The sequence below is a fragment of the Lactuca serriola genome, chromosome 1 (assembly GCF_051521515.1).
Source record: "Lactuca serriola cultivar US96UC23 chromosome 1, Lser_US96UC23_V15, whole genome shotgun sequence".
Lineage (NCBI taxonomy): Eukaryota > Viridiplantae > Streptophyta > Magnoliopsida > Asterales > Asteraceae > Lactuca > Lactuca serriola.
The window spans coordinates 88384853-88408837 of NC_136408.1; the positions used below are offsets into that span (position 1 = coordinate 88384853).

Consider the following 23985-nt stretch of genomic DNA (forward strand, 5'->3'; position numbering starts at 1 on the left):
GAATCTTTAGGCCCAAGGGACCTCACACTGTCCAGATCTGAAGTCTCAACTCCATGGCAAGCTCAAACAACTTAAGGACCCAAAGAAAAGATGGAAATAACCATAAACTTCCTAGTGAATAGATCTAACCAAACAATGATCAAGGTGATAGCTTTTTTTACCTCTAAACAACAGCTAGCACCGAAAGAACACTGGATCCAAGTCCTTCTTCTCGTTCCAAACCCTTTGCTCTTCAATCTCCTTCCAAAAATGCACAAGAACACACGATCTTAACCTCTCCCTCTCTCCATCTCTCAGATGAATACAACTTGGTTAGGGTTTCTATTAGGGTGTCAAGGTGATAAGGGAGGCAGAAATGAAGGCTTAGGGTCCTTTAAATAGGGCACAAACCCTGAAAATTAGGGTTTTCACACTCAACTTCTACTCATCGAGTTGGGGCCCTCTAACTCGTCGGGTCGACTCTAAAAGTCACGTAGTCATTTTAACTCTCTACTCGACGAGTTGGGGCCTCCAACTCGTCGAGTTGCTCAGACAACATGAATATAAATTAATTAAATATCATACCTGGGAGTCGAGATGTTACAAAAACAAAAATAAAATACATTGGTATTCTATATAATTTGTCTAAAAAGAAGCTAAAGATAGGAATGAACCGAAGAATACCCATCTCAACAACACATAATGATTTGCTACTTTTACACCTATAAAGATCCCATGGACATGAGACAATGAAGCGATTCATGTCAATAAAAAAGAACAAGGTATGTATATATTTTACACCCGAATATAGAAAATACATAAATAACATACATGGATGATAAACAGAAAGTAAATATCACAAATAACACGTACATCAATGTACTTAAATGTATATTTGTGTTCTAAAGTATCATATTAATATGTATATAAACGATCGTCTATGACCTATCAAACATGTGTGATAAAAAATACCATGTTTATTACATCCTATAACAATCTTTACACAACACGATCAAATATATACAAATTAGCCTATTTCCGAGTGTGTATTAAAGGCGATAAACTTATTAATACTAATGATTTATTTCCATATTTTCTCTTATTGCTTGTGTTGTACTAAAGTATTTAAAAAAAAAATACATGTTTGACACTCTGACTAATGAATAAAATTTTCACACAACACCATCAAATAGACAAATTAGCCTATTTCCTAGTGTGTATTTAAATTTATGAATGCTAATGATTTATTTCCATATTTTCACATATTGCTTGTGTTGTACCAAAGTATTTACAAAAAAAAGAAAAAAAAAATACATGTTTGACACTTTGACTAATGAATAAATACACTTATACGAATACAAGATTGACATGGTTTATTCTATACCACACGCCTACCCTAATATGGTCGAACAAAGAATTGCTAGGGCGAATTCTTGAATCTATCTCCCAATCCGGTTGATCCGATTAAACATTGATTTTGAGATTTGGGGCTGCGATCGCGACAATCGAAGGGAAATCAAGAATCGATAAACCTGTTAAGCGGCTTCTTTCTTGTTGTTTGTTTTGCGACTTTGCGTAGACCAACGGAATGATCCAATAAATTAAAACCCTTCCCACGAAATCGCACAATTCATCTTCAGTTTTCCCCAAAATATACTACTCATCGATCACCGTTTCTTCTCGTATTCCTGTCTGTGGGTCTTGTATAATCATCTTTCTGATAATCACACCGCTAAAACCCTAGGTTTGCACTCCCCGTTGTAAAAATTTCTAGGGTTTTTCTCGCGATGGATTCCGAAGATGATATGCACGATGCGAACGATGTTGATTCTTATGAAGAAGATTACTATAGCGGCGATGCGATGTACAGCGATGATGATGATGATGCTGGGTATGAGTTTTTGGATAACGCTTCTGATGATTCCGATGATGTATCAGTTAGTCGGCAACAGGTAATCGAATTTTACCGAATATACATTTCTAACTCTCATACTGTTTATTCGTCCGATTGGATGCATTTCTACTATTAAATTTGGGGATTTTCTTTTATTCACTACCCTCTTCTGCTTCAATCATTCCAAGTTCATCATATAACAAGGCTTCGGTGGTTTTATTAGCTAATGATTCGATGATGAGTTGGTTCTAGGACATTGTTGCCTGGTGTCGATTTCTCTGTTTTCTGTTCTAATATTGTTTTGGTTAACTTCTATGACAAAAAGTTGTCGACATATATTGTTTTCTATTTGTTCGCTCTTGCCTCCATCCAAGCTTTATCATTTCTTGTTCTGTATTTCAGAAGAATTACACTATCTTGAAGGAAGATGACATACGCCAACGCCAAGAGGATGATATCACTAGAATCTCTTCAGTCCTATCAATCTCAAGAGATTCTGCATGCATGCTTTTGCGCCGTTTTAACTGGTAAAGTGTTTAATTTTTCCGAATAACAAATTCTTCTGTATCAAGATTTTGAATTTCTTCTATTTAATAAGCTGCTATCTAACCCTGCAGGAATGTTAGCAATGTTCATGAAGCATGGTTTGCCAATGAAGATGCAGTTCGTAAAGCTGTTGGCATGTTGGATAATACCAATATCAATCCACCAAAAGCTGGAGAGGTAAGTTAGTGGAAAAAAGGTAAATAAGTTAATGTTTAGTGAAGTTTTTAATCCTTTATCTTTGTATCTTTTGAAGCTTCCTTGTGGGATCTGCTTTGAATCATATACACTTGATAGTGTTAGCACTGCTGCTTGTGGTCATCCTTTCTGTAACACATGTTGGGCAGGTTTGTATTGATAATGCAATGCTCTCTGTTTTCATCTTACTATACATTTATATGTTTATAATTGGTATCCTGATTTCTGTTTCTTTTAATGTTTTTATTGATTCTGGTAGCTTACATTAGCACATCTATCAATGATGGTCCTGGATGCTTGACTTTGAGATGCCCAATTCCATCTTGTGGTGCTGCTGTTGGTGTGGACATGGTCAATATGTTGACTTCAGATGAAGACAAGAAGAAATATCGTCGTTACCTTCTTAGATCTTATATCGAGGACAATAGAAAGGTATGTAAATTGTAATTTATCTTAATGATTTCATAATCAAGATTTTGATTATACTTTTTTATTCATTGATAATTTGAAATTTGATATGATAGACAAAGTGGTGCCCTGCTCCTGGATGTGATTGTGCTATTGAGTTTGATCTTGGAAGTGGAAGCTATGATGTAACTTGCTATTGCTCATACAGCTTTTGTTGGAATGTGAGTATCATGATTCAATAACTTCTTTCATTTTTTATAAAAGTTTATGTTTTTTCTTTATAAAAGATAAAATCTTTTTGTTGCTGTTGTAGTGTACAGAAGAAGCTCATCGCCCTGTGGACTGTGAAACTGTGTCCAAGTGGATTATGAAAAACAGTGCAGAGTCTGAAAATATGAATTGGTAAATGTCTAAACTACCCCCTTTACCCTTGTTACATGTTTATGTCTCTCTCTCTCTCTCTCTCTCTCTCTCTCTCTCTCTCTCTTGTTTTGATGTTTGTATAATGATTTTTCAGGATTCTAGCAAATTCTAAGCCTTGTCCAAAATGCAAGCGTCCAATTGAGAAGAATCAAGGTTGTATGCACATGACATGCAACCCTCCATGCAAATACGAGTTTTGCTGGTAAGATTTATGTTTTTTTTTTGTTTGGTATATGGAATGGAATCACAAAAGGGGAATGGAATGAGTTATTATATTCCATTATCATGTTTGTTATGTACATTTAGAAACTTAAATGAAATTAAGTTTATGCTTTATAAAATTAACTTTATAAAATTGTAAATGTAGGCTTTGCCTTGGTCAATGGTCAGATCATGGGGAGAGAACTGGTGGATTTTATGCTTGCAACCGTTATGAATCTGCAAAACAAGAAGGAGCTGTAATAAAATTAATAATATTTTACTTTAATTCAATAAAACATTACCATTTTTCATTCTTTTAAAGTCTGAATAATTCCACTTTCATTTGCAGTATGATGAATCTGAACGCAGAAGAGAAATGGCAAAGAATTCTTTAGAGAGATACACTCACTACTATGAACGTTGGGCTACTAACCAATCGGTATACAAGGGCATAATTGTAATTTTCTATATTGTGTAAATTTACATGTCTGATATATAATAATACTTTGTTTCTTTTTTCACAATAACAGTCGAGGCAAAAAGCACTTGCGGATTTACTACAGATGCAAACAGTTCATGTAAGTTAGAATTCCAATATTTTTTGTTAGTAATATTATATTAAAAAGTCTTTTTTTTTTTAAACATCTGGTAAAATTTCAGCTTGCAAAACTTAGTGAGAGGCAATGCCAACCCGAGACACAGTTGAAATTTATTCTAGAAGCTTGGTTGCAGGTATATGCTTTACTTATATTTAAAATTTTAATATATATATATTTTTTATCCTAAATGATTTATTGTTTTAAATGATGGTTTTTCTATTTCAGATAGTTGAATGTAGGCGTGTGTTAAAATGGACATATGCATATGGGTATTACCTACCTGAGCAAGAAGTAGCAAAAAGACAGTTTTTTGAGTATTTACAAGGTATGTGTCTATATTCCCATTTCTCCTCCCACATTGTCCACAAAAGTGGTAAATGACCATATTACCCTTGCAGGTGAAGCAGAGGCTGGTTTAGAAAGGCTCCACCAATGTGCTGAAAAGGAATTACACACTCACATTGATGGAAATGCCTCTCAAGAGGAGTTCAATAATTTCAGAACAAAGTTGGCTGGTTTAACCACGTAAAATTCAATCCTTCTTTTAAAGTTTTGATTTTTTTTTTCTGGGTTTATAAAATCTTGAAAAAATTATTATTTATTTATTTATTTTTTAAAATAGCGTGACACGCAATTACTTTGAGAATTTGGTGAGAGCATTGGAAAACGGGTTATCTGACGTGGACTCACACGGGGCATCAAGCAAAACAAGCACCTCAAAACACGCAGCAGGGACAAGTAAGTCAAAAAGTGGAAAAGGAAAGGGGCCCACAAAGGGTGGTGGGTCAACTCGGACCGATGATTTGACCGGGTGGTCATGCGATCAGTGCACTTATATGAACCCAAAGAATGCCACTTCTTGTCAGATATGTCACACCAGTCGGTGATATTTATTAATCAAAGTTGGCTATGTGTTGACCTTATGGAAGCAAAAGGATTGGAGGGCATATAAGTTATTTTGATTTGTAATGTGGGGGTGGGGTGGGGTGGGGTGGGGTAGGGTGGGGTGGGGTGTATATAGATGGATGGTTGGGTTTGTTGTGATGATGACTGGTTGGTGGTGAAAGATGTGTAGATTTGATGTTGGTGTTTTTTTTTTTGAATTGTGGATGATTTGTGGTATGTAATGTTGTAATGGAGTTTTATACAAAAACTTGTTTATGTGGGCGTGTTACTTGTTTCTTTTGTTTCTCCTATAGCTAAAAGCATATTTGTTTGTTTGAGTAATGCATATACCACTCATAAATTTTATTCGTCAAAGACCCTTGAGGTTATCTATTTTCAATGGTTTGAAGGATTTAACTTTGGATAATTGTCTCAATTTTGTAATGTGATTTCCGGTGTCTTTTGGATTGTTGGTCGTTTATAATGATCTTGATTTGACTATATTCCCTACAACATATGAGTATGTCGTCTGTAAGTTGATCCAGTTGTTGGTGCTTTGTCTACCCTTCTTGCCATTAATTATATGTTTAAGATGATGAATAATGCAGAAGAAGACAACCATGCAACATATAAGAAAGAGAAACGCTCCAAGGATAAAAAAAGAAAAAACCAATAATGTTGCAAAGAATGTCAACTAAGCAACATTAAGGGTCAATCCACTACAAAGGAAAGCCACAAAAACATGATAAAAAAGCACACAAATTTTCTTCTAATACGGGCATGCCTCTTTATAGTAGGTACATTGTTGGTTTGTTACTTGTTTTTTTTTTTTTTTTTTGGGAAACAGTGTTGGTTTGTTACTTAACAATTAACAACGACGTTGCTAATGTTCTTGTTCCATATTAAATAATGTAATCGATTGTTCTCTTGTGATGTTTTTGTTCCCTGTTTAATATATATATATATATATATATATATATATATATATATATATATATATATATATATATATATAGAGAGAGAGAGAGAGAGAGAGAGAGAGAGTATGTGACTCTCATGTATGTAATGTTAGATATAGAACCATAAAAATTGACTTCATTTTGATTAAAAAAAACACATTTTTTTTTCATTGTTAGCTTCTTCTTATTGTCTTTGAACTCATATTATATTTGATTTCGTGATTCATTTCAAATATCTATTTATTTCGAATGTGTTTTTTATTAGACCTCTAGTAAATTTCATAACTCCTTCAACACCTATCTTATGTATACTTGTACGGTTTTTCTATGGTGACTTATGGAAAGAGTTTTAGTGGGTTTTTTAATAAACAACTTCAATCTTTCAATGTAGTTTTTGGTAATAAATTTCAACTTGGATACCTACAAGTAGTTGGTAAAATATTCTTATACATGGTTTGTGGTTTAATATTAAACTTATAAAATTCCATAAAAATATATAAAAAACTTAGCATAAGCTCTAAGAGAGGACACAAGAAAGATGGTAGAGAGATTTGATTGCATTCTGTTAAAACCGTATAGTTTTTTATAGTTCTATATCTAACATTAGGTACATGACAGCCACATATTCCCTAAGCCCATATATATATATATATATATATATATATATATATATATATATATATATATATATATATATATATATATATTAGAAACAACTTTAATATAAATTCAAACAAACAAATGCATTAACTTAGAAACAATTGCATGAAGGTGAACACACATCTTATAAAACCTAAATCAACGTAAAATACATAATAGAGAATGAATTGTTACATAATATTACATAAACAACAAAATAGGTGGTCTAAAAACAATCTTTCTGTTACATAACATTATATAAACAATAAAATATACCGTCTAAAAACAATCTTCTGGTTGGTAGAACAATAGAAAATGAAAACACAAGTCTCTACACCTCTTACTAACTACTATATAAATTAAAAAAAACGATTAGCCATCGATATAGACAAAACCTTTACCATCTTATCCCAATACTAAAAAGGCATAAAATACTTCTACATTCCAAATGAGTTTTGTGATGATATTTCTATAGATGATCCCAGCGAGTGTGTGTTTCGGGTTATTAAAAACATCATATCCCTTCACATATTATTTTTGCCATTGTGATATTTTTAAGCTGTTTGTTTTTCTTCTCAAGATCACTAAATAAAAGACCATACAAAATATCTAGAGTATTATTGTCTTCATGATTGACTATTTCTAGTGATATATTTATTAAGCAACCAAATATATGAGACGGGTCTATCTCAAATTGCTTCTAAGCTTGTTATAAATAAACATAAAACAGATTCATGAATTGCTTCTAAGGTTGTTATAAATAAACATAAAACAGATTCATGAATCAGCATGTGTAATTCATGAAAACCCCATGCATACATTAGATATAAAGCTGGGCCACAAAAATAAAGAATCTCATGAACATTAGGCGAAAAAAATTGCGTTAGATATAGTCGAACATGATACAGTGATAATCTTGATATCACTGAGGATATAATAGTAAGTTGTTCAAAACGTTCAAACTTTTATCGATTTAGATTGTAACACCCTATTTCGAGTCGAATCATAATTCGGGGCCGTGACCCGATGATCAATTATCATAAGGTTTTGGGCCTTGGGGAAAGAAAGGTTTAGACCTGTAACATCCTGTTTTAAGCTGATTCATATTCGGGATCGTGACTTGAATATATGTTACCAGGAGGCTTCAGATGTCGGGGAAGAAAGGTTTAGACTCATTTAAGTGTGGTTAATTTAGCTTAGATGACCGGAGAGTTCGGTTGGTGTTTTTGGAGACCAAGGGTATATCGATAAAGTGGCAATTCGGGCCTTTTATGGAAATAGATTTTTGTTTAGAAAGTTTTGAGGCATGGATAAGTTGATAGAAAGGTAGAGCTCTTTGAGAACTTTCCGTGGATATAAAGAACGTCAAAATCGGAGTTAAAGCGAAGAAGTTATGACCGTTTGAAGTTTGGTCGGTTTTAGGTTATGTTAAGTACGCTGGGCATATATAAGGGAGTATGTCGGGTGTACTGAAGCACCCTTGAGTACGCTGGGCGTACCAGAAGTACGTTGGGTGTACGTAATCGGTGCCCAAACCCTATTTTCGTGGTTTAAGCCCTATTTAAGCTCCTTAACTCCCCTGAACCCACTCCATTCTCAACCTCCACCTCTCTAACACCCCTTACATGATGCCCTAACCCCAATTGAGCCTTTTATGCGAAAAGAAGTTGATTTTGAGTGCTTTGGAGTATGCATGGTTCACCTTGGAGAAGAAGGAACTTCTTAGAGAAGTGTTAGTTTCATTGGAGTTTGTAGATCTGGATTTGTTCACCTTGATCTATCTTCTAGAGGTATAAAGTTTGAATCTTGATGATGCATTTGTTAGATCTAACTAGTTTGGGATGTTATGAGTTTTTGGTCCTTTTAGTGCATAAAGTTTAGATCTTGAAAGTTTGTGACCTTGTTATGAATAAAGTTGGAGACTTTATCCATGTAAACATCATTTTGATTCAGATCTGAAAGCTGGAGACTTGTACTTAATGGATTAAGTTGAAAAAAGATGAACTTTTGGGTCCTTTTAAGACTTAAACTCTAGATCTTGTTTGTTGGGACCAATCTAATGGATAAAGTTGGAAACTTTATCCATTCTAAAGTTGGATAAAGTTGGGACTTGCGAGGATATGCCCTGTGTAGGCACTCTGAGTCGACTCAGTTGGGTTGACTCAGTTGACCTAGTTGGTTTGACCAATTGACTTTTCCAAGTTTGACCTTGAGGGTATTTTGGGTATTTCGAGATTTTGATTTTGATTGGTCACTTGGAGGAATATGTATCAGTTGAAATCTTTACAAATATATGAATATAAACTTATTAAAAAAAATCATAAAATTACATGTGACAAATTCAATAAAATATTACTTCAAATGATCTTATTTATTTATTATTAGACGAATACCCATGCGTTGCGCAGAATACAACAACATATTTGAAATCTTTACAAATATATGTTTTTTTATTAAATATCTCAATGACGTTGTTGTCAGCTCTTATGTAATAAATATTATGATAATTTGGTATAAATATTTTTTGTTTTGAATTATATGATAATGTAGACATCTTTTAAGATTCTATAATCTCAACTATCTCAATGACCCCTACCTGCAGGTTACTTATGAATAATATTAAATATAATATATGATTTAATGATATTTATAGTTGTTGTTATGATTAATTAATTTTAAAAAGTTTATTTGCTTAATATTTTAATTTTATCACTGTAATTATTTTAAACATCAAATATTACTTTTGTTTTTTAAAGGTAACAATATAATTTTTGTATATAATGTTGCTTTACTTATTACTGCTGTAAGTTATTTAAAGTAACGAATTTAGAAACTCTTAATTATTTTAATTTGATTTCAGAATTTGAACTTTTTAAATTTTATTTGATGAATATTGTGAATTTCTTTGATTGTAATTATTTAAAACAACAAATATTGTTTTTGTTTTTAAAGATAATGTTATAATTTTTTGTATATAATATTACTTGTAACTATTCTTATTGTAAGTCATTTTTAAGCTACTTATTTGAAAATTATCAATGATTATAAAAAATAATTTCAAGTTTTTTTTTGTTAATTTAGGATACAATTTAGGTTTAACACTATAATTTATAATTGTTAACTATTTATAAAATACTAGTAAAATAGTATCTCAATTTTTTTCAAGTTTACCAGAAATTTTGATTTAAATTAACAATTTAATATTATATTGAAATTAATAATTTAACTATTTTTCATAAAATTATAAATTATACAAAAGTTATGAGTTTAAAATGACAATTGCTTACGTGCGACAACATATCTAAACTTATAATGTAGTTTTTTTGTATTAATTTAACATTATTAATCAATTTATAATAATTATTAGAAAGAAACTAAAAAATCATAGAGGTTTCAAATGCATGTGATGCAAGTAAAAATGTTTCATTTATAAGTATACTAGGAGAATGCCCGCGCGTTGCGCATAAAGACCTATATAGTTGAAATCGTTACAAATATATGCTTTTTTTTTAAATATAACAATAACATTGTTGTTAATTTGATATAATAATTTGTATACTAAATTGATATAATATATTGACTATTTTGAATTATATGATAATATATACATCTATTATAACTGCATAATCTTAACCGTTTGAATGACTTCTACACGCGAGTTAATCATGAATAAAATTAAATATAATTATTTAAAACATCAAACATTGTTTTTTGATTTTAAAGGTAAAAATATAATCATTTATATAGAGTTATTTTTAACTACTTTATTATAAATTATTTTAAGCTACTTCTTTGAAAACTTTTAACAATTATAAAAATATCTTTAAGAAATATTTTAGTTAAATTGAGATTACAATTTAGTTTTTGCATTTAGTACTAGAATTTATCACTTTTAACTATTCACAAAATATTCATTGAGTTTTATAAGTGGAACTGAAATTTATATTTAAGTTGACACTGTAATGTTATATTTAAATTAACAATTTAAGTATTTTATCAAAACTGTTCAAAAGTTGTAGTTTTAAACTGATAATAGTTTACATATAATAACATATTAAATTTAATAAATTAAGTATAATATATTAAAAGTTAAAGTGATAACTTTATAAGTAGAAATAAAAATATTATTTTAATATTGAAATTTAATTTATTTATGTTTACACATTAGGTTTGATATTTATTTAATCTTATTAACCAAATTATAATAATTATTAGAAAGACATTACAATTTATGACTTTTAATTATTTACAAAATATTTTTTGGGTTGTTTAAGTTAAACTAAAATTTTTATATTTAAGTTGACCATATAATATGATATTTTAATTAATAATTCAAGTATTTTATACAAATTGTTCAAAATTTATAGCTTTAAAATAATAATGGTTTACATGCAACAATATATTAAAATTAATAAATTAAGTATAATATTTTAAAAGTTAAAAAACATAACCTTATAGGTAGAAATAAATATATTTTTTAATATTGAAATTTAGTTTATATATGATTACACTTTAGGTCTGATATTTATTTAACCTTATTAACCAACTTATAATCATTATTAGAAAGAAAATTGAAAAATCATGAGAGTTTCAAATGAATACAGTAAAAAAAATAAATGAGATTTTCAAATAAATATAATAAAAAAATATTTCCTTGTGATATAATAATATTACATGATATATAAATAGATAATCACATTATGAAAAATGAAAAGACTATTTTACCTACCACGAGTCCACGAGAATGACGTGCCATGCACGTGGCCATAGACAACAAGGCATCCGTATCATCAACCAACCGCTAAAGTTGTGGTCCAATTTACCCTCACGTTTCCTTTTTATCTACCTCCAAACCTTCCCTCGCCACGTTGACTCCCTTCTATTTTGAAAAAGTCAAAGGACTTAATCGTCATTATAACAAAATGTATACACACCAGCTGCAATTTGCAAACGCAAGTCTGTATCCGGAAGCTTCTGTTCTTCCATTTTTGGTGTTTTCTTTTGACCTTTGAATAAAAAAACCCTTTCAATTTCTACTAGGTTACAGCTATTATACATATATATTTCCTTACATCTCTTTCGTTGAATTCGTCGTAGTTTGCATCCAAGGAACGTGATTCAGTCCCAGTTCGTTGTTTATTGCTTCGGTATGTTTCTGTTCGTTCTTCGTTCATCGTTCTTCACATCAATTTTGATAATTCTGCTTGTTTGTTTTCGAGTTTTGCTGTTTAATGGCTTGATTATCGGTTTACGTATGCTGAATTTTGTTGACTGATGGAAAATTTGTTAAATGGAATGCTTGATCCAAAATCGTAATATGTTTGTGTTTCTGATTAGTATAATCACTTGTTTTGTTTGATGCTTATTGTAGTTTTTCTGGAATTTGATTTTGATCTACAAGTTTCTGTTTTGTTTTGAAATTTTTGAAGAGTATATGGCTATGTGCTACTTTTCACTTTGTATTTTTGTGCTAATAGTGTGTAGATCATTTTACATTGATAAAGGTCAAGATGTTTGTCTTGTTGTATGCCTTTCCGCTTTAAGAATTTCCAGAAATTTTAATGTTAGATGTGCAGTTAATAGCAGTATCCATCAACATGTCACAATTTGTACTTCAAATTCTATATATGTACTATGTGTTATGCCATATATAAAAGGCATAATGGAATATATAATCAAGTGCTTTCTTACAGGATTTTCTTCTGAAAGAATTCAGACTTCTGGTATCTAGCTAGAATGCGTGCACCATCATTGTTTACACAATGCTTGCCCGGATTGGTGCCCCATGACAGGGTAGCTCAAAGCATGTCCATCACATCTGATAAGGAGATGCATCTGCCTTCATTTGCTGTTGAGATTCTACCCTCTAAGGTACTTTACTTTCTCACTTTCTCCACTCTACATGAAACATCTTGAGCCTTTAGGTTAACACTTTACAGTATTCTTTTTAACAAGTTTCCCATTCCACTCCACCACAGATGGGATACCCTTACAGATATGCTGGAGAAAACATAGATTGTCAAGAAGTTAACCTCTTCAAGGTGCAATATATATTATCCTCTCATATTATATCTACTAACTGCTCATTTCTCAGATTCTGCAGTAGTGATTTAATGCTTTTGCCTTTATTTTCAATGTAGGGAAGAGTTAGTGTCTCAGATATTATAGGTTCAGAGTTGAAATCATCAAAACCTGATGGTAACTACAATCTTGAATCACTCAACCTTAGAAAACTGTAGTTGTTAAAACAACTGCTCATATTTTCTTGACATGATTTTGTTGCAGCATCTTTGAAATCATGGGATAGCTCATTTGATCTTGTTAAGATCCTTAAGCATGAGATTCGTGATGGACAGTTGAGCTTTAGAGGCAAAAGGGTACTTGAGGTATATACTCAGATTAGTTATTATACCATTTTCTTTTTTCTGATTCTGTAAGATTACATTGACTTACCCTAATTAAATATCCTTCTCTTTTCTCATTTTTACAGCTTAATTGTGGGCATGGAATCCCAGGGATCTTTGCTTGTCTAAAGGTACAATAATCTTGGATAAAAAATTAAAAATACGTACATTTAATCATTTATTTACTAAGGTACATTGGTATTTCAGGGAGCTTCAACAGTGCATTTTCAAGATTTAAATGCAGAAACAATAAGACGTACAACAATCCCAAATGTCATGTCTAATCTTGAACAAGAAAGGGATAAACAAAGCAAACAGCCTGAAAGTCCACTTACTCCATCAAGACAAATTCTCTCTCCAACTGTTCATTTTTATGCTGGAGAATGGGAAGAGCTTCCTGGAGTTTTGTCTGTTGTAGAGAAGAATGTTCTAGAAGCATCACCAGTAATGAACCTTAGTTTCTCAGAAGATGATTTTATCGGTAGGTGTAGCTACAGCAGCCATGATGGTGGTAGTAGCATCATGGGACAAGAACATTCTTCTAGAAAGTCAACTGGAAGTAGGGTGTGGGAGAGGGCTAATGAGAGTGATGTTGGAGGTGGATATGATGTTATATTGATGACTGATATTCCACATTCGGGAACTTCTTTAAAGAAGCTTTATACACTCATTAAAAAGGTCAGTTTTCAGTTTTGTTACTTTGTATATTACAAAAGAATATTTGAATTTCATTTAGGTTTCTGATTTATTAATTTTCTTGATAATCAGTGCTTGAAGCCTCCTTATGGAGTAGTATTCGTTGCTACTAAAAAAAATTATGTTGGGTTCAATAGCACAGCTCGACAACTAAGGAGCCTGGTAGATGAGGAGGGCATTTTTGGAAATCATTTAATTAAAGAAATGACAGATACGGAAATTTGGAAGTTTTTTCTTAAATGAACATATGATTAAACAAACACCCACACAAAGCAATTAGTAAGATTGCTAATCTTTCATTTTTTTTATATTCTTTGGTATAGTTGCATGTCTAGAGCATTTTGCTTATATGTTCACTTTATAATTTGTTTTATAGTTAGAAATAAATGATAATAGGCTTCCAATTCTGTTGCCTTGTGTTACCATCTTAATTTCATTTTTGAGCTCTACATTTTGATAGTTAGTGATCCTTTTAGTTTTTTTAATTAGATAGCACGTGTATTTTTTTCCCCTTATTTGTATGATGAATTATTAAGTTTGCACCTGCTAATTTGGAGATCAAAAGTTTTGGGTTTGTTAAGTGAAGGTTCTATGTCTGTTAATTTGAAAATGAACAACAATGCAATGACTAAGAATTTGTCGACTGTGCTATCGTTGATATAGTTATTAATGGGAAAAAAACAAGTCTCAAGGAAGCTAATTAAATTATTATGGATCAAATCACTTGATTGAAAACACCTGACGGAAAACATGGAAACTGAAATTAAATTTTCAAAAACAATCTTAAGAACAAAACTAGTGTTGAAATGATTATTCTTCACATGCTACATTCTTCGTTGACTCTACCAATATTGACATGAATGACTATTGATGATGCGAAGTGGGGTGCTCCTTGGGTAGTTTCGATAGGATTACCACCTGTAATCAAGCCCCATGACACAAAAGGTAAACTCTCTGGGAGGTGATCCCGAAAGGACGCTCCGACAGTCAAGTCAGTGAGCAGTGAAAGTATTAGACTTAAGGACCTTACTATTGAGAGTATGGCTATCGACCTTATAGAGGTGAGTCCTCCTTTAGGAGACATGAGCGCTCGTCTTGATACGGGACGGTGGCGCTTATTGGTGGAGACGTCATCTGCTTCTTGCCCTGGACTGTGATTAGTTCATTGGGGATGTTGGTTGTGGTGCATGCACCACTAAGGTTGTCAACTAATACGGCTTTGTCGCTAGGCGACGTAATCCGGCCGAAAAAGGGTGTTAAAAAGCTGTCCCCGTGGGTGTTGCTTTCTAGACTGGCACATGATCGCTCCCGTACAGTCTCAAGCATGTGTTTCGAGGCATCGCCACTTGACATGGTTTGGCGTGGCCTGATGGGCCGCTATCAACTATGGGAAAAAATTAAGTCTTGAAGGAAACTATAAGATTACTATGGATCAAATAACTTTTGAACTTGAAAATGTTTCTAACATGGAAAACCTCAAACCTAAAACTAGATTTCCAAAACATTGATTGGAGTGAGATTTTTTTTTATGCTAAAACAATCTAAGACCATGCCAATGTTAAATGTTGTTCTTCATCTCCTAAAATCTCTAAGCATCATGTAAATAAAATTTTGATATGTGTTTTGCAAGCAAGAAAGGAACATAACAACGTTTCTCTTTGTTCAAATAACAATCTAATGACTCATTCAGATTTTAATTTAAAAGTCATGAAGAACGCCATAAGCAACAACAAGAAGAAGAACCGATGAATTTTGAGCTAAAACGAAAAAGTTGGTTCAAATGATTTTTTTTGTCAAGTGATTTTTTTTTTTTTTAAATTTCCAAAACTTTTTTTCATATTACCAGAGGATAAAATGGGAAAATGTGAGATAAAAAGCTTAGGTTTAAACACTTTTTTTTTTTAGAATGTATGGTTCGTTTTGTAATTAACTATCTTTATTAATAATTTATTGGAGTTGCTTTGTTTCTAACTATATTAAAAGGTTTGGAGTCGATTATTTGATAAAACTGAATCGTTTAGTGTTAAATAACATCAACATTTTAATGGTTAAGAGAAGGTCGGGTTTCTTAACCGTTAATAGGTTTTACCAAACACGTTGAATGCTAACCGATTAAGATGTGACTTCTACGCGCCAAACGTTAAACAATTCAATCGTGGCCTCTAAATGATTCCATTTGAAGGTTATCAAACAACCTCTTAATGGCTTTAAAAATTACATAAGCTTTTGGAAACGGCTTGATTCTTGAAATCCATATTGTAAAAACGATGCACAAATTACAATTTGGTTGGTAGGGTTCATATTTTAATTTATTTCAGACTATTTGGATGCATATTTAAAAATCGAAATCAATTTCAATTTTCTCAATCATCTACCCAGATTCCAATTTAACCGTTGAATAGAAATACACTCTATCATTCAACTATATTTTATTAAATGATCAATAATATTATTGAATTTTATTAATTGTCATCACATATCCACTCATCAATCTCTTGTTAAACTTGCATTGGTATGTCTTTGATATTCTAACAAGTCGCAATAAAGGCAAAGTAATTGTAAGCTAGATAAAAAGTTAATAATACATCTTTGATTTTTTTTTTAATATTTATTATCATACTATTTACTAAATATATAAATATATATTTTTAAATGATGCTGGTTACTAAATATAAAACTCATTGTTGGTTAAATTTATTTCCATATGCACACATCCTATATACATAAATATATAATTATTGTTATTAATCTTATGTTGTAAATTAATAAAAAAACTAATATATAGTTTATGACCGATCCAACAACAATTTTAAACTTGTTTCAGTTTTATGACCGATTTTAATATGATTTTATACTGTGTTCAGTTTTAGCCAATTTATGATTGAAATTAGTTTCATGTATGATTGATTTTACCTGTCTTTTTTAGAACTGTTTTTGGATGAAGAAACATTTTAACTTTCGGATTGTTTTGCCCATCTATATACATTTTACAAACAAAAGCCAATGTTGATAAAGACATAGAGAAGGCAAGTAATTACTAAAATCACCCATACAAGTGAAGAAAACATGAAATCCCAAAGAACAAAAACCTACTACAATTATACATAATCAAACTTAAAACTTTGCAACACTCTTAATCTTAATAAGCTTCCATCCTATGACGAACAGGAGTCCTAATAACTTGCAATATCTGAACCACTTCAGCCATTGAAGGCCTACTCGAAGGTATCTGAGAAGTACACACCAAAGCCAACTTAAGAACAGGCAAAACCTCATCTTCACGATACTCCCCCATTCTCATATCAACACACTCCAACACATTCCCTTCTTCCAACATAACCCTAACTTCTTCACTAAGTATCAAAACATTATCATCCCCATATTCAATCGGCCTTCTTCCTGTTACAACTTCAAGAATCAACACCCCAAAACCATAAACATCACATTTCTCATTTACCCTTAAGCTTTGACAAGCCAACTCTGGTGCCACGTAGCCCAATGCACTTTGAAACCTCTTACTCATTACTTGTTTATCAAGTTTCGCCATTATTCTAGTCAACCCAAAGTCCGATACTTTAGGGTTGAAGTTTTCATCTAGAAGAATGTTGTTAGCCTTGATGTTGTAATGAATAATAGGTGGACGAAATGAATGGTGTAAATGGGCTAGCCCGTTTGCGGTTCCTAACAAGATCTTGAACCGGGTTGACCAAGAAAGTTGACTTGAAGTTGACGTGTCATGGAGTTTGGATTGTAAGCTTCCATTACATACATATTCTGTCACTAGAAGCTGTAATTCAGGTTTCCAGAAATACCCTTTGACCGATACAAGATTAGGGTGTCTTGCTTTTGATAAAACGCGAACCTCTCGGTCAAAATCGTCATTTGATTTCACCATGTTTGATACAATAAGATTCTTGATTGCAAGATCTCTACCTTCTTCTCCTAATGAAGCTTTATACACTGTTCCGATTATACCCCCACCGATCTCAGCACCTTTGGTTAGTAAAGATTCAGGATTGGAAACCCAACCAGGGGCAATCTTGGAATCGAACCAAACTAGCTTCCCGAACGATACACTGCGAGTTGACCGAGATGAGCTCGAGCAACTCTCGAGGGCATTATCGACAAATTGCATCCGTTTTCTTGCGGAGATATTTAACAAAGTTATCACCAACACACCAATGGAGATCAAAACAGCTGCTAATATCGCGATAATGACCGAAACACTTAAGAATCTCCGGTGGTTGGAATGTTTTGACGATTTTGCCCCTGCTCCATTTTCATGACTTCCGATTTGGTCCCCGTACGCATACGGGTCGAGAACTAAAGGCTTTGGGACATCCATTTTACATGGTCCTTTTACGAAAGGTGAGCAAATACCGAGATTGCCCTCTAGAGAACTTTCTTGTAAGCTTGGAAATATACCCCTGGATGGAAGTCTTCCTTGTAGTCTATTGTAGGATATATTTACCACTAGGAGGTTTTCTAAACCACCTAGCTCCGGTGGTATCTCTCCACTTAGCTCATTAGAATCTAACTTTAGAATCTTGAGTTTTTTCAATAACGACATTGATCTTGGAATTAACCCACGTAAGTCGTTATGAGACAATGTCCTGCAACATTTAAACATCAATGTCAAATTACAGTTTTGCCCCTACACATATAAAGATGCTAAGACTTACAGCAAATAGAGTGATGAACAGTGCCCGATATCGTCCGGGATGGATCCGGTTAAAGAATTTCCATCAAGTTGGAGGATTTCGAGGCTGCCCGAGTTGCATATATCGCCCGGAATCGACCCGTGAAAAGCTCCATTTCGAAGATCCAACACGGTTAAATTCGGAAAATTCCCGACATCCAGGGGCATTCTCGTCTCGAAATTATTCCATGATATATTCAAGTATCTTAAATTGGAGAAAAGTGTCATTTCAGCAGGGATGTCACCGGTTAGCCTGTTTCCCGATAGATCCATGGACTGAAGGGCCGTGAATAACTGATTCGATCCAGGAGGGATCGAACCGGTTAACTGGTTCCTCGAAAGGTCAATCTGGGTCAACCCGAGCTCGAATAAACCTTCGGGTATGCTCCCATTGAACCTATTCCCTCTTAACTTAACCACAGTTAGTTTACTCGAGTAGATTAATGTCTGGGGAATGTTTCCAGTCAAACTATTACCAGAAAGACTCAAGTAAGTTAACGACCCTAAACCGCCGATCGACGCCGGTAATATTCCGGTCAAACCGTTTCCCGATACTTCCAAGTAATCAACACCCTTCAAATCCCCGATCCATTTAGGAAAATCACCGGTTAACATATTGTTCGCTAGATTTAAATAAGTTAAAGACGAAAGACCCTTAAAAGAATCGGGAATTGTATCTGTGAAAAGATTGTTACTTAAATCCAACTTTGTTAAGTGTGAACATAACCCGATATCAGAAGGCAAAGATCCTATGAAGTGATTGTTATGTAAAGAAAGCTCTTTCAAGTAATGCAAACCCGATACCCCATTTGGTATCCGACCCGATAGCGCATTGTGTGAAAGGTCTAATGTTCTGATCCGGGTTAACAACCAAAGACCCGTGGAAAAGTCTGGGTTACCAAAAAACCGGTTTTTGGAAAGATTAAGGTGGTTCAGGATAGTGCATTGAGAAATCGAATCAGGAATCGGACCTTGGAGATTGTTTTTAGACAACGAAAGTACTCGAAGAGATGAGCAGGTTGAGAAGGTGTCTACCGGAATGGGTCCTGAAAGCGAGTTGTCAGATAAATCAAGGAACTTTATCCTGCCGGAGTTGATAAGCGACGGCGGGAAGCCGCCGGAGAAAGAGTTTCCGGAAAGATTTAGGGTTAGGAGATTGTTGAGGAGAGAGAGTTGAGGGTGGAGGTTTCCGGTGAGATTGTTATGAGCAAGAGAGAGTACCTGGAGGTTTTGAAGCTTCTCGAGGCCTCTTCCGATCTTCCCGGAGAGACCTAAGCCGTCTAGAGCCACCTCGGTGACTCTTCCAGTCGCCGGATTACATGTTATGAACTTCCATGAACATGGAGAGTTGTCCTCTTGATTCCATGAGGATAGATGAGATGATGAGTCGATAATGTCGGCTTTGAATGCTATAAGCCCAAGAACATCATCATCATTATCATCTTCAACACTCTTGCAACTTTTGAATGAAGAAACTGAGATTAATGCGAAAATGAAAAACTCAAGAAAACCCATTTAATCGTTTTCCTTTTCTACCCTTCTCTCTATCTATCTCTCTTTGAAAGCTACAACATTGAAGATGTTGTCATGTTACTGATTGTGATATATGAAGATGAAAGTCTGTCAAAAGGGATGTTTTGTGAATGGCAAGAAAGAGACAATCTGCAAAAAGATGCGGGACCCACTTGGCCACATGTATTTTCTCGGTGATCTGAGTTCTTTGTTTCTAGCTTCATCTTTATTCTTGTGTGTTTTTCCTCAATTTAAGTATCATTATAGGGGAAAACAAAAGCTGACTCTTAATGTTGTACCTTTGGCATTAGTTTTTGTACCATGTTGTTTAACATGGAACTTTCACGAACAACTGCGCATATCTCAGTGAAGTAACTGACATTAATCTAAAGGTTCATATATGAAAGTTTCGTTTGTTGTGTAAAAACATAAAACGTTGTGGGACCCATTTGGCCACATGCATTGCTTTGGTAAATTGAGTTCTTTGTTTCTTGCTTCATCTTTATACTGATGTGTTTTTCTTCGGTTCAAATAATGCATAGGGTAAATCAAATGATGATCATGTTGTAGAATTTGGTTTAATTGTTGTGTGAAAAGTCATATTGATATATTGTCATGTATCTTGATCATGTTGTACGTTTTTCCATTAGTTGTTGTGCCTTAATGTCTCATACGGAAATGGATAAAGTAACATAATTTGAAAATCCATTGCCACTTTAAATATAATGTAATTATAATTGAAACACATATTTAAGGAATAAAAGAATTTATAGAAAAAGACTAATGGGAATGAAATGTTTTAACATAACGTGGAAAAAGATGTGGTGGGACCCAACTGACCACATGCATATGTATGGTTAAGAATTGTCTTTACCTTCATCTGTGTACCACTGTGTTTTTCTTCAGTTTAAGAATCAACATTGGGGATACTATATGTTGTACATTTTGCATTGCTTATTGTACTGTGTTTAGTTTAGTTCAGTTCGGCTTCTCACTTGTCTATAGCGATAGTTGTGTAGTGTGCAGTGATTGTTGTACGTTATTAGTTGTTCGACACTGGTATTCGAATAATCAGTTACCGATAATGAGTCGGGACAAATATGTTCAGAATGCACTCGTTGTGGTACATATGCTATTGTCAAAGAACAATGTTTGACCGACAATGACAAGTGAGGATTTCAATTTGAAAATCCAGTAAATTTAAAAATACCACCATTTTGGATTAATTAATTTTATATAGAGACTATAAAAAAAAGTTGATATGACACACTATTTTGGATTTTGAACTATGGATTTTGGATCTAGTATAACATCATCATTGAAAAGGCATTTGGGGTTGAACATTTTCCTTGATCGGCAGCCTATCTGGACCACTTATATAGTAGAAGAATAAAATAAATGATAATTTACATTATCTAATAATCTAATGACGATGTATTACCGTTCAAATGGTTCAAGCTCCCAAACATATGATGCACTGATACATCCTAAGGTATGTTCAAGTGGTTCAAGCTCCCAAACATATGATGCATTGATACATCCTAAGGTATATCAAACTTATTCTTCGAGTGAATACAACTCCGTAGAAAAGAGAAAAAAGTTATTAACTGATTGATATATGCTGCATCAGATAGAACATGCATTTAAATAATGAAACCAGATAACAATATTGCTAGCAACTCAAACTTATGTAACCAAAACATTATCTAATAGAATAATTCAAATATAAACTAAAATTATCATTATCCATGTGAGGCTCACGGTTTGCCCAAGATAAAATGCTTTTGTCAAACGGGTTTGGTAATCACTCGTCCACTTTTCATTCCCCACTTCTTCTGAACTAACCTTGTCCTTAAGGTTAAAATGAGGGTACGCCGCCTTGAACTCCTCCGGTCACTCCCACGTTGCGTTCTCATGTGAACTACCTACCCATTGCACTGAAACTTGTCGTGCAGCCTGCCCCTTGCGCAACACACTTCGAATGTCACAAATAGCTAAACGCTGCTCCAACGGAGATCCGTGCTCATCTTGATCTGGGAGCGTTGCCACAACGGGAATTTTGTCACCCTTAAATGGTCGCAACACCGAAACGTGAAAAACCGGATGAATCTGGCTGGTGGCAGGTGATAAAAGATATGAAACTTTGCCAACCCACTCTGTGATGACAAAAGGCCCATAATAGCGTTTGGACAATTTATTTGAGAGTCGTTTAGCCACCGAGATTTGACGGTAAGGTCGCAATTTAACCAACACACTATCACCTGGTGCAAAGTCAACCTCTTGTCGCTTCCGATTTGCATTAATTTCCATTCTATTACGGGAAACTGCAAGATGTTCTTTCATCTGTAGGAGCATGGCATCCGGTTGTACTAGCATCTCATCAAGGGATGCGACTTTCGACTTTCCATGAGTATAAGGAATAAGTGTTGGAGGCAGTCGCCCATACAACGCCTGGTAAGAGGACATACGAATGCTAGTATGATATCATGAGTTATAGCAAAACTCAGCTCAACCCATAAAATGACCCATTGAGTGGGACAGTCTGATACCATTGCTCGCAAATATTGCTCCAATCAGCGATTAACCACCTCTATTTGCCCGTCAGTTTGCGGGTGATATGCCATACTATACTTCAATTTTGTCCCGCTTAAGTCAAATAAATGTGTCCAAAAAGTGCTTTGAAAAATCGAGTCACGGTCTAAAATGATGGACTTTGGAAATCCATGGTGCTTGACCATAATCTACATAAAGAGTCCTGACACCTTCTTCGCATTGTAATGAGATGGAAGAGTCCCAAAATGAGCATATTTTGACAATCAATCTACCACAACTAAGATCACAGTCATCCCCTTTGACACGGACAATCTTGTAATAAAATCCATAGAAGCCTCCACCCACACAACCCCCGGTGTTGGTAAAGGTTGAACTAACCCACTGTAACACTGTAAATTTTCAAATAAAATTTTCATTTTTAAAATCACATAAACTTAATATCACATTTCCCAAAAACCACAAAATGTATAAGTTGTCAAAACACAAGTCAACAATATTTGATAAAATCCCAGAATCCTCAAAATCATGATCTCTAACTGGTGTGTACAATCAAGTCGGCGCCTTCTCGCGATCTTGAAAAGTACCTGAAACACATATCACACAACACGGTAAGTACGAAGCTTAGTGAGTTCCCCAAAATACCACACGCAAATAATTAGCCTCTCATGACTATATCTCGATAAGGACCCTCCGGTCTCACAGCTCGAGTCGGACCCTCCAGTCCGGTATCTCAGTGAAGAACCTCTGGTCTCACAAGAACAAAATACCTCAATAAGGCACATGAGTAATATACAACATAAATCACAAAGACAAAATGCATGATATCACATAACTCAATAAAAGCACATAAGACCCTCCGGTCACACAATGATTACCACTCAAGTAAGTATAGTGAGAAGACTCACCTTAACTACTATGCGAGAAACCCTACACTGTCGTTGCTGCTGCACACTAACTCCTGAACTGGGCGAAAACAACCCAACACTACAATCAAAGGCTATACAAGGCTACACCCAACACTATGCCCCATAGATGGCCCAACTAACAGGCCCACTACTGACCTAACTCATTGGGCCCACCAAGGCCCACGACCAAAAAGGTCCACTAATGGCCTAATTTTTCCAAATTGGGCCCAAACCCTTGCTTGGGCTTTACCCTAAAGTCCACGACTTAACTCTAATCCAAAACACCCTTTCTCAGATGCCCCAACCAGTCACCAGCAATCGGGCCCAAAAAGACATCCCAAACCGAAGTCCAAATATGCAAACCCACTCAGACAAAGTACGCAGGGCGTACTTAGTGGTACGTTGCACTTACTCGCTTAATGGCTTGTACGCTGAGCGTAATGGCTTGTATGCCCAACGTACATCCCTCTTAAACCCGCTTTTCCATT

General features: G+C 34.0%; 4 protein-coding genes across 4 annotated transcripts; 2 read left to right on the forward strand and 2 right to left on the reverse strand.

Annotated features, from left to right (window-relative positions):
* Positions 1 to 1352: 1352 nt before the first annotated feature.
* On the forward strand, positions 1353 to 5406 carry LOC145094632 (putative E3 ubiquitin-protein ligase ARI8). Its single transcript, XM_079032755.1, has 15 exons — positions 1353 to 1931; positions 2276 to 2400; positions 2491 to 2596; positions 2673 to 2763; positions 2874 to 3046; positions 3139 to 3243; positions 3336 to 3424; positions 3540 to 3647; positions 3813 to 3903; positions 3996 to 4085; positions 4177 to 4224; positions 4307 to 4378; positions 4471 to 4570; positions 4644 to 4770; positions 4868 to 5406. Exons 1-15 carry the CDS (start codon positions 1767 to 1769, stop codon positions 5130 to 5132), a joined length of 1755 nt encoding a protein of 584 aa, XP_078888881.1. The 5' UTR covers positions 1353 to 1766; the 3' UTR covers positions 5133 to 5406.
* A 6278-nt stretch (positions 5407 to 11684) lies between these two features.
* On the forward strand, positions 11685 to 14378 carry LOC145094644 (uncharacterized). Its single transcript, XM_079032761.1, has 8 exons — positions 11685 to 11875; positions 12422 to 12599; positions 12707 to 12769; positions 12869 to 12926; positions 13014 to 13114; positions 13219 to 13263; positions 13340 to 13810; positions 13901 to 14378. The coding sequence occupies exons 2-8, from the start codon at positions 12465 to 12467 to the stop codon at positions 14069 to 14071; spliced, it is 1044 nt and encodes a 347-aa protein (XP_078888887.1). The 5' UTR covers positions 11685 to 11875; positions 12422 to 12464; the 3' UTR covers positions 14072 to 14378.
* A 2456-nt stretch (positions 14379 to 16834) lies between these two features.
* LOC145094654 (probably inactive leucine-rich repeat receptor-like protein kinase At3g28040) lies at positions 16835 to 20140 on the reverse strand. The gene is made up of 2 exons (XM_079032765.1): positions 18511 to 20140; positions 16835 to 18441 (listed from the first exon to the last, which is right to left on the reverse strand). Exons 1-2 carry the CDS (start codon positions 20040 to 20042, stop codon positions 16968 to 16970), a joined length of 3006 nt encoding a protein of 1001 aa, XP_078888891.1. The 5' UTR covers positions 20043 to 20140; the 3' UTR covers positions 16835 to 16967.
* Positions 20141 to 21932: 1792 nt separating this feature from the next.
* LOC145058507 (uncharacterized) lies at positions 21933 to 22505 on the reverse strand. The gene has a single exon (XM_079006404.1). It carries the CDS (start codon positions 22503 to 22505, stop codon positions 21933 to 21935), a length of 573 nt encoding a protein of 190 aa, XP_078862530.1.
* Positions 22506 to 23985: the final 1480 nt, after the last annotated feature.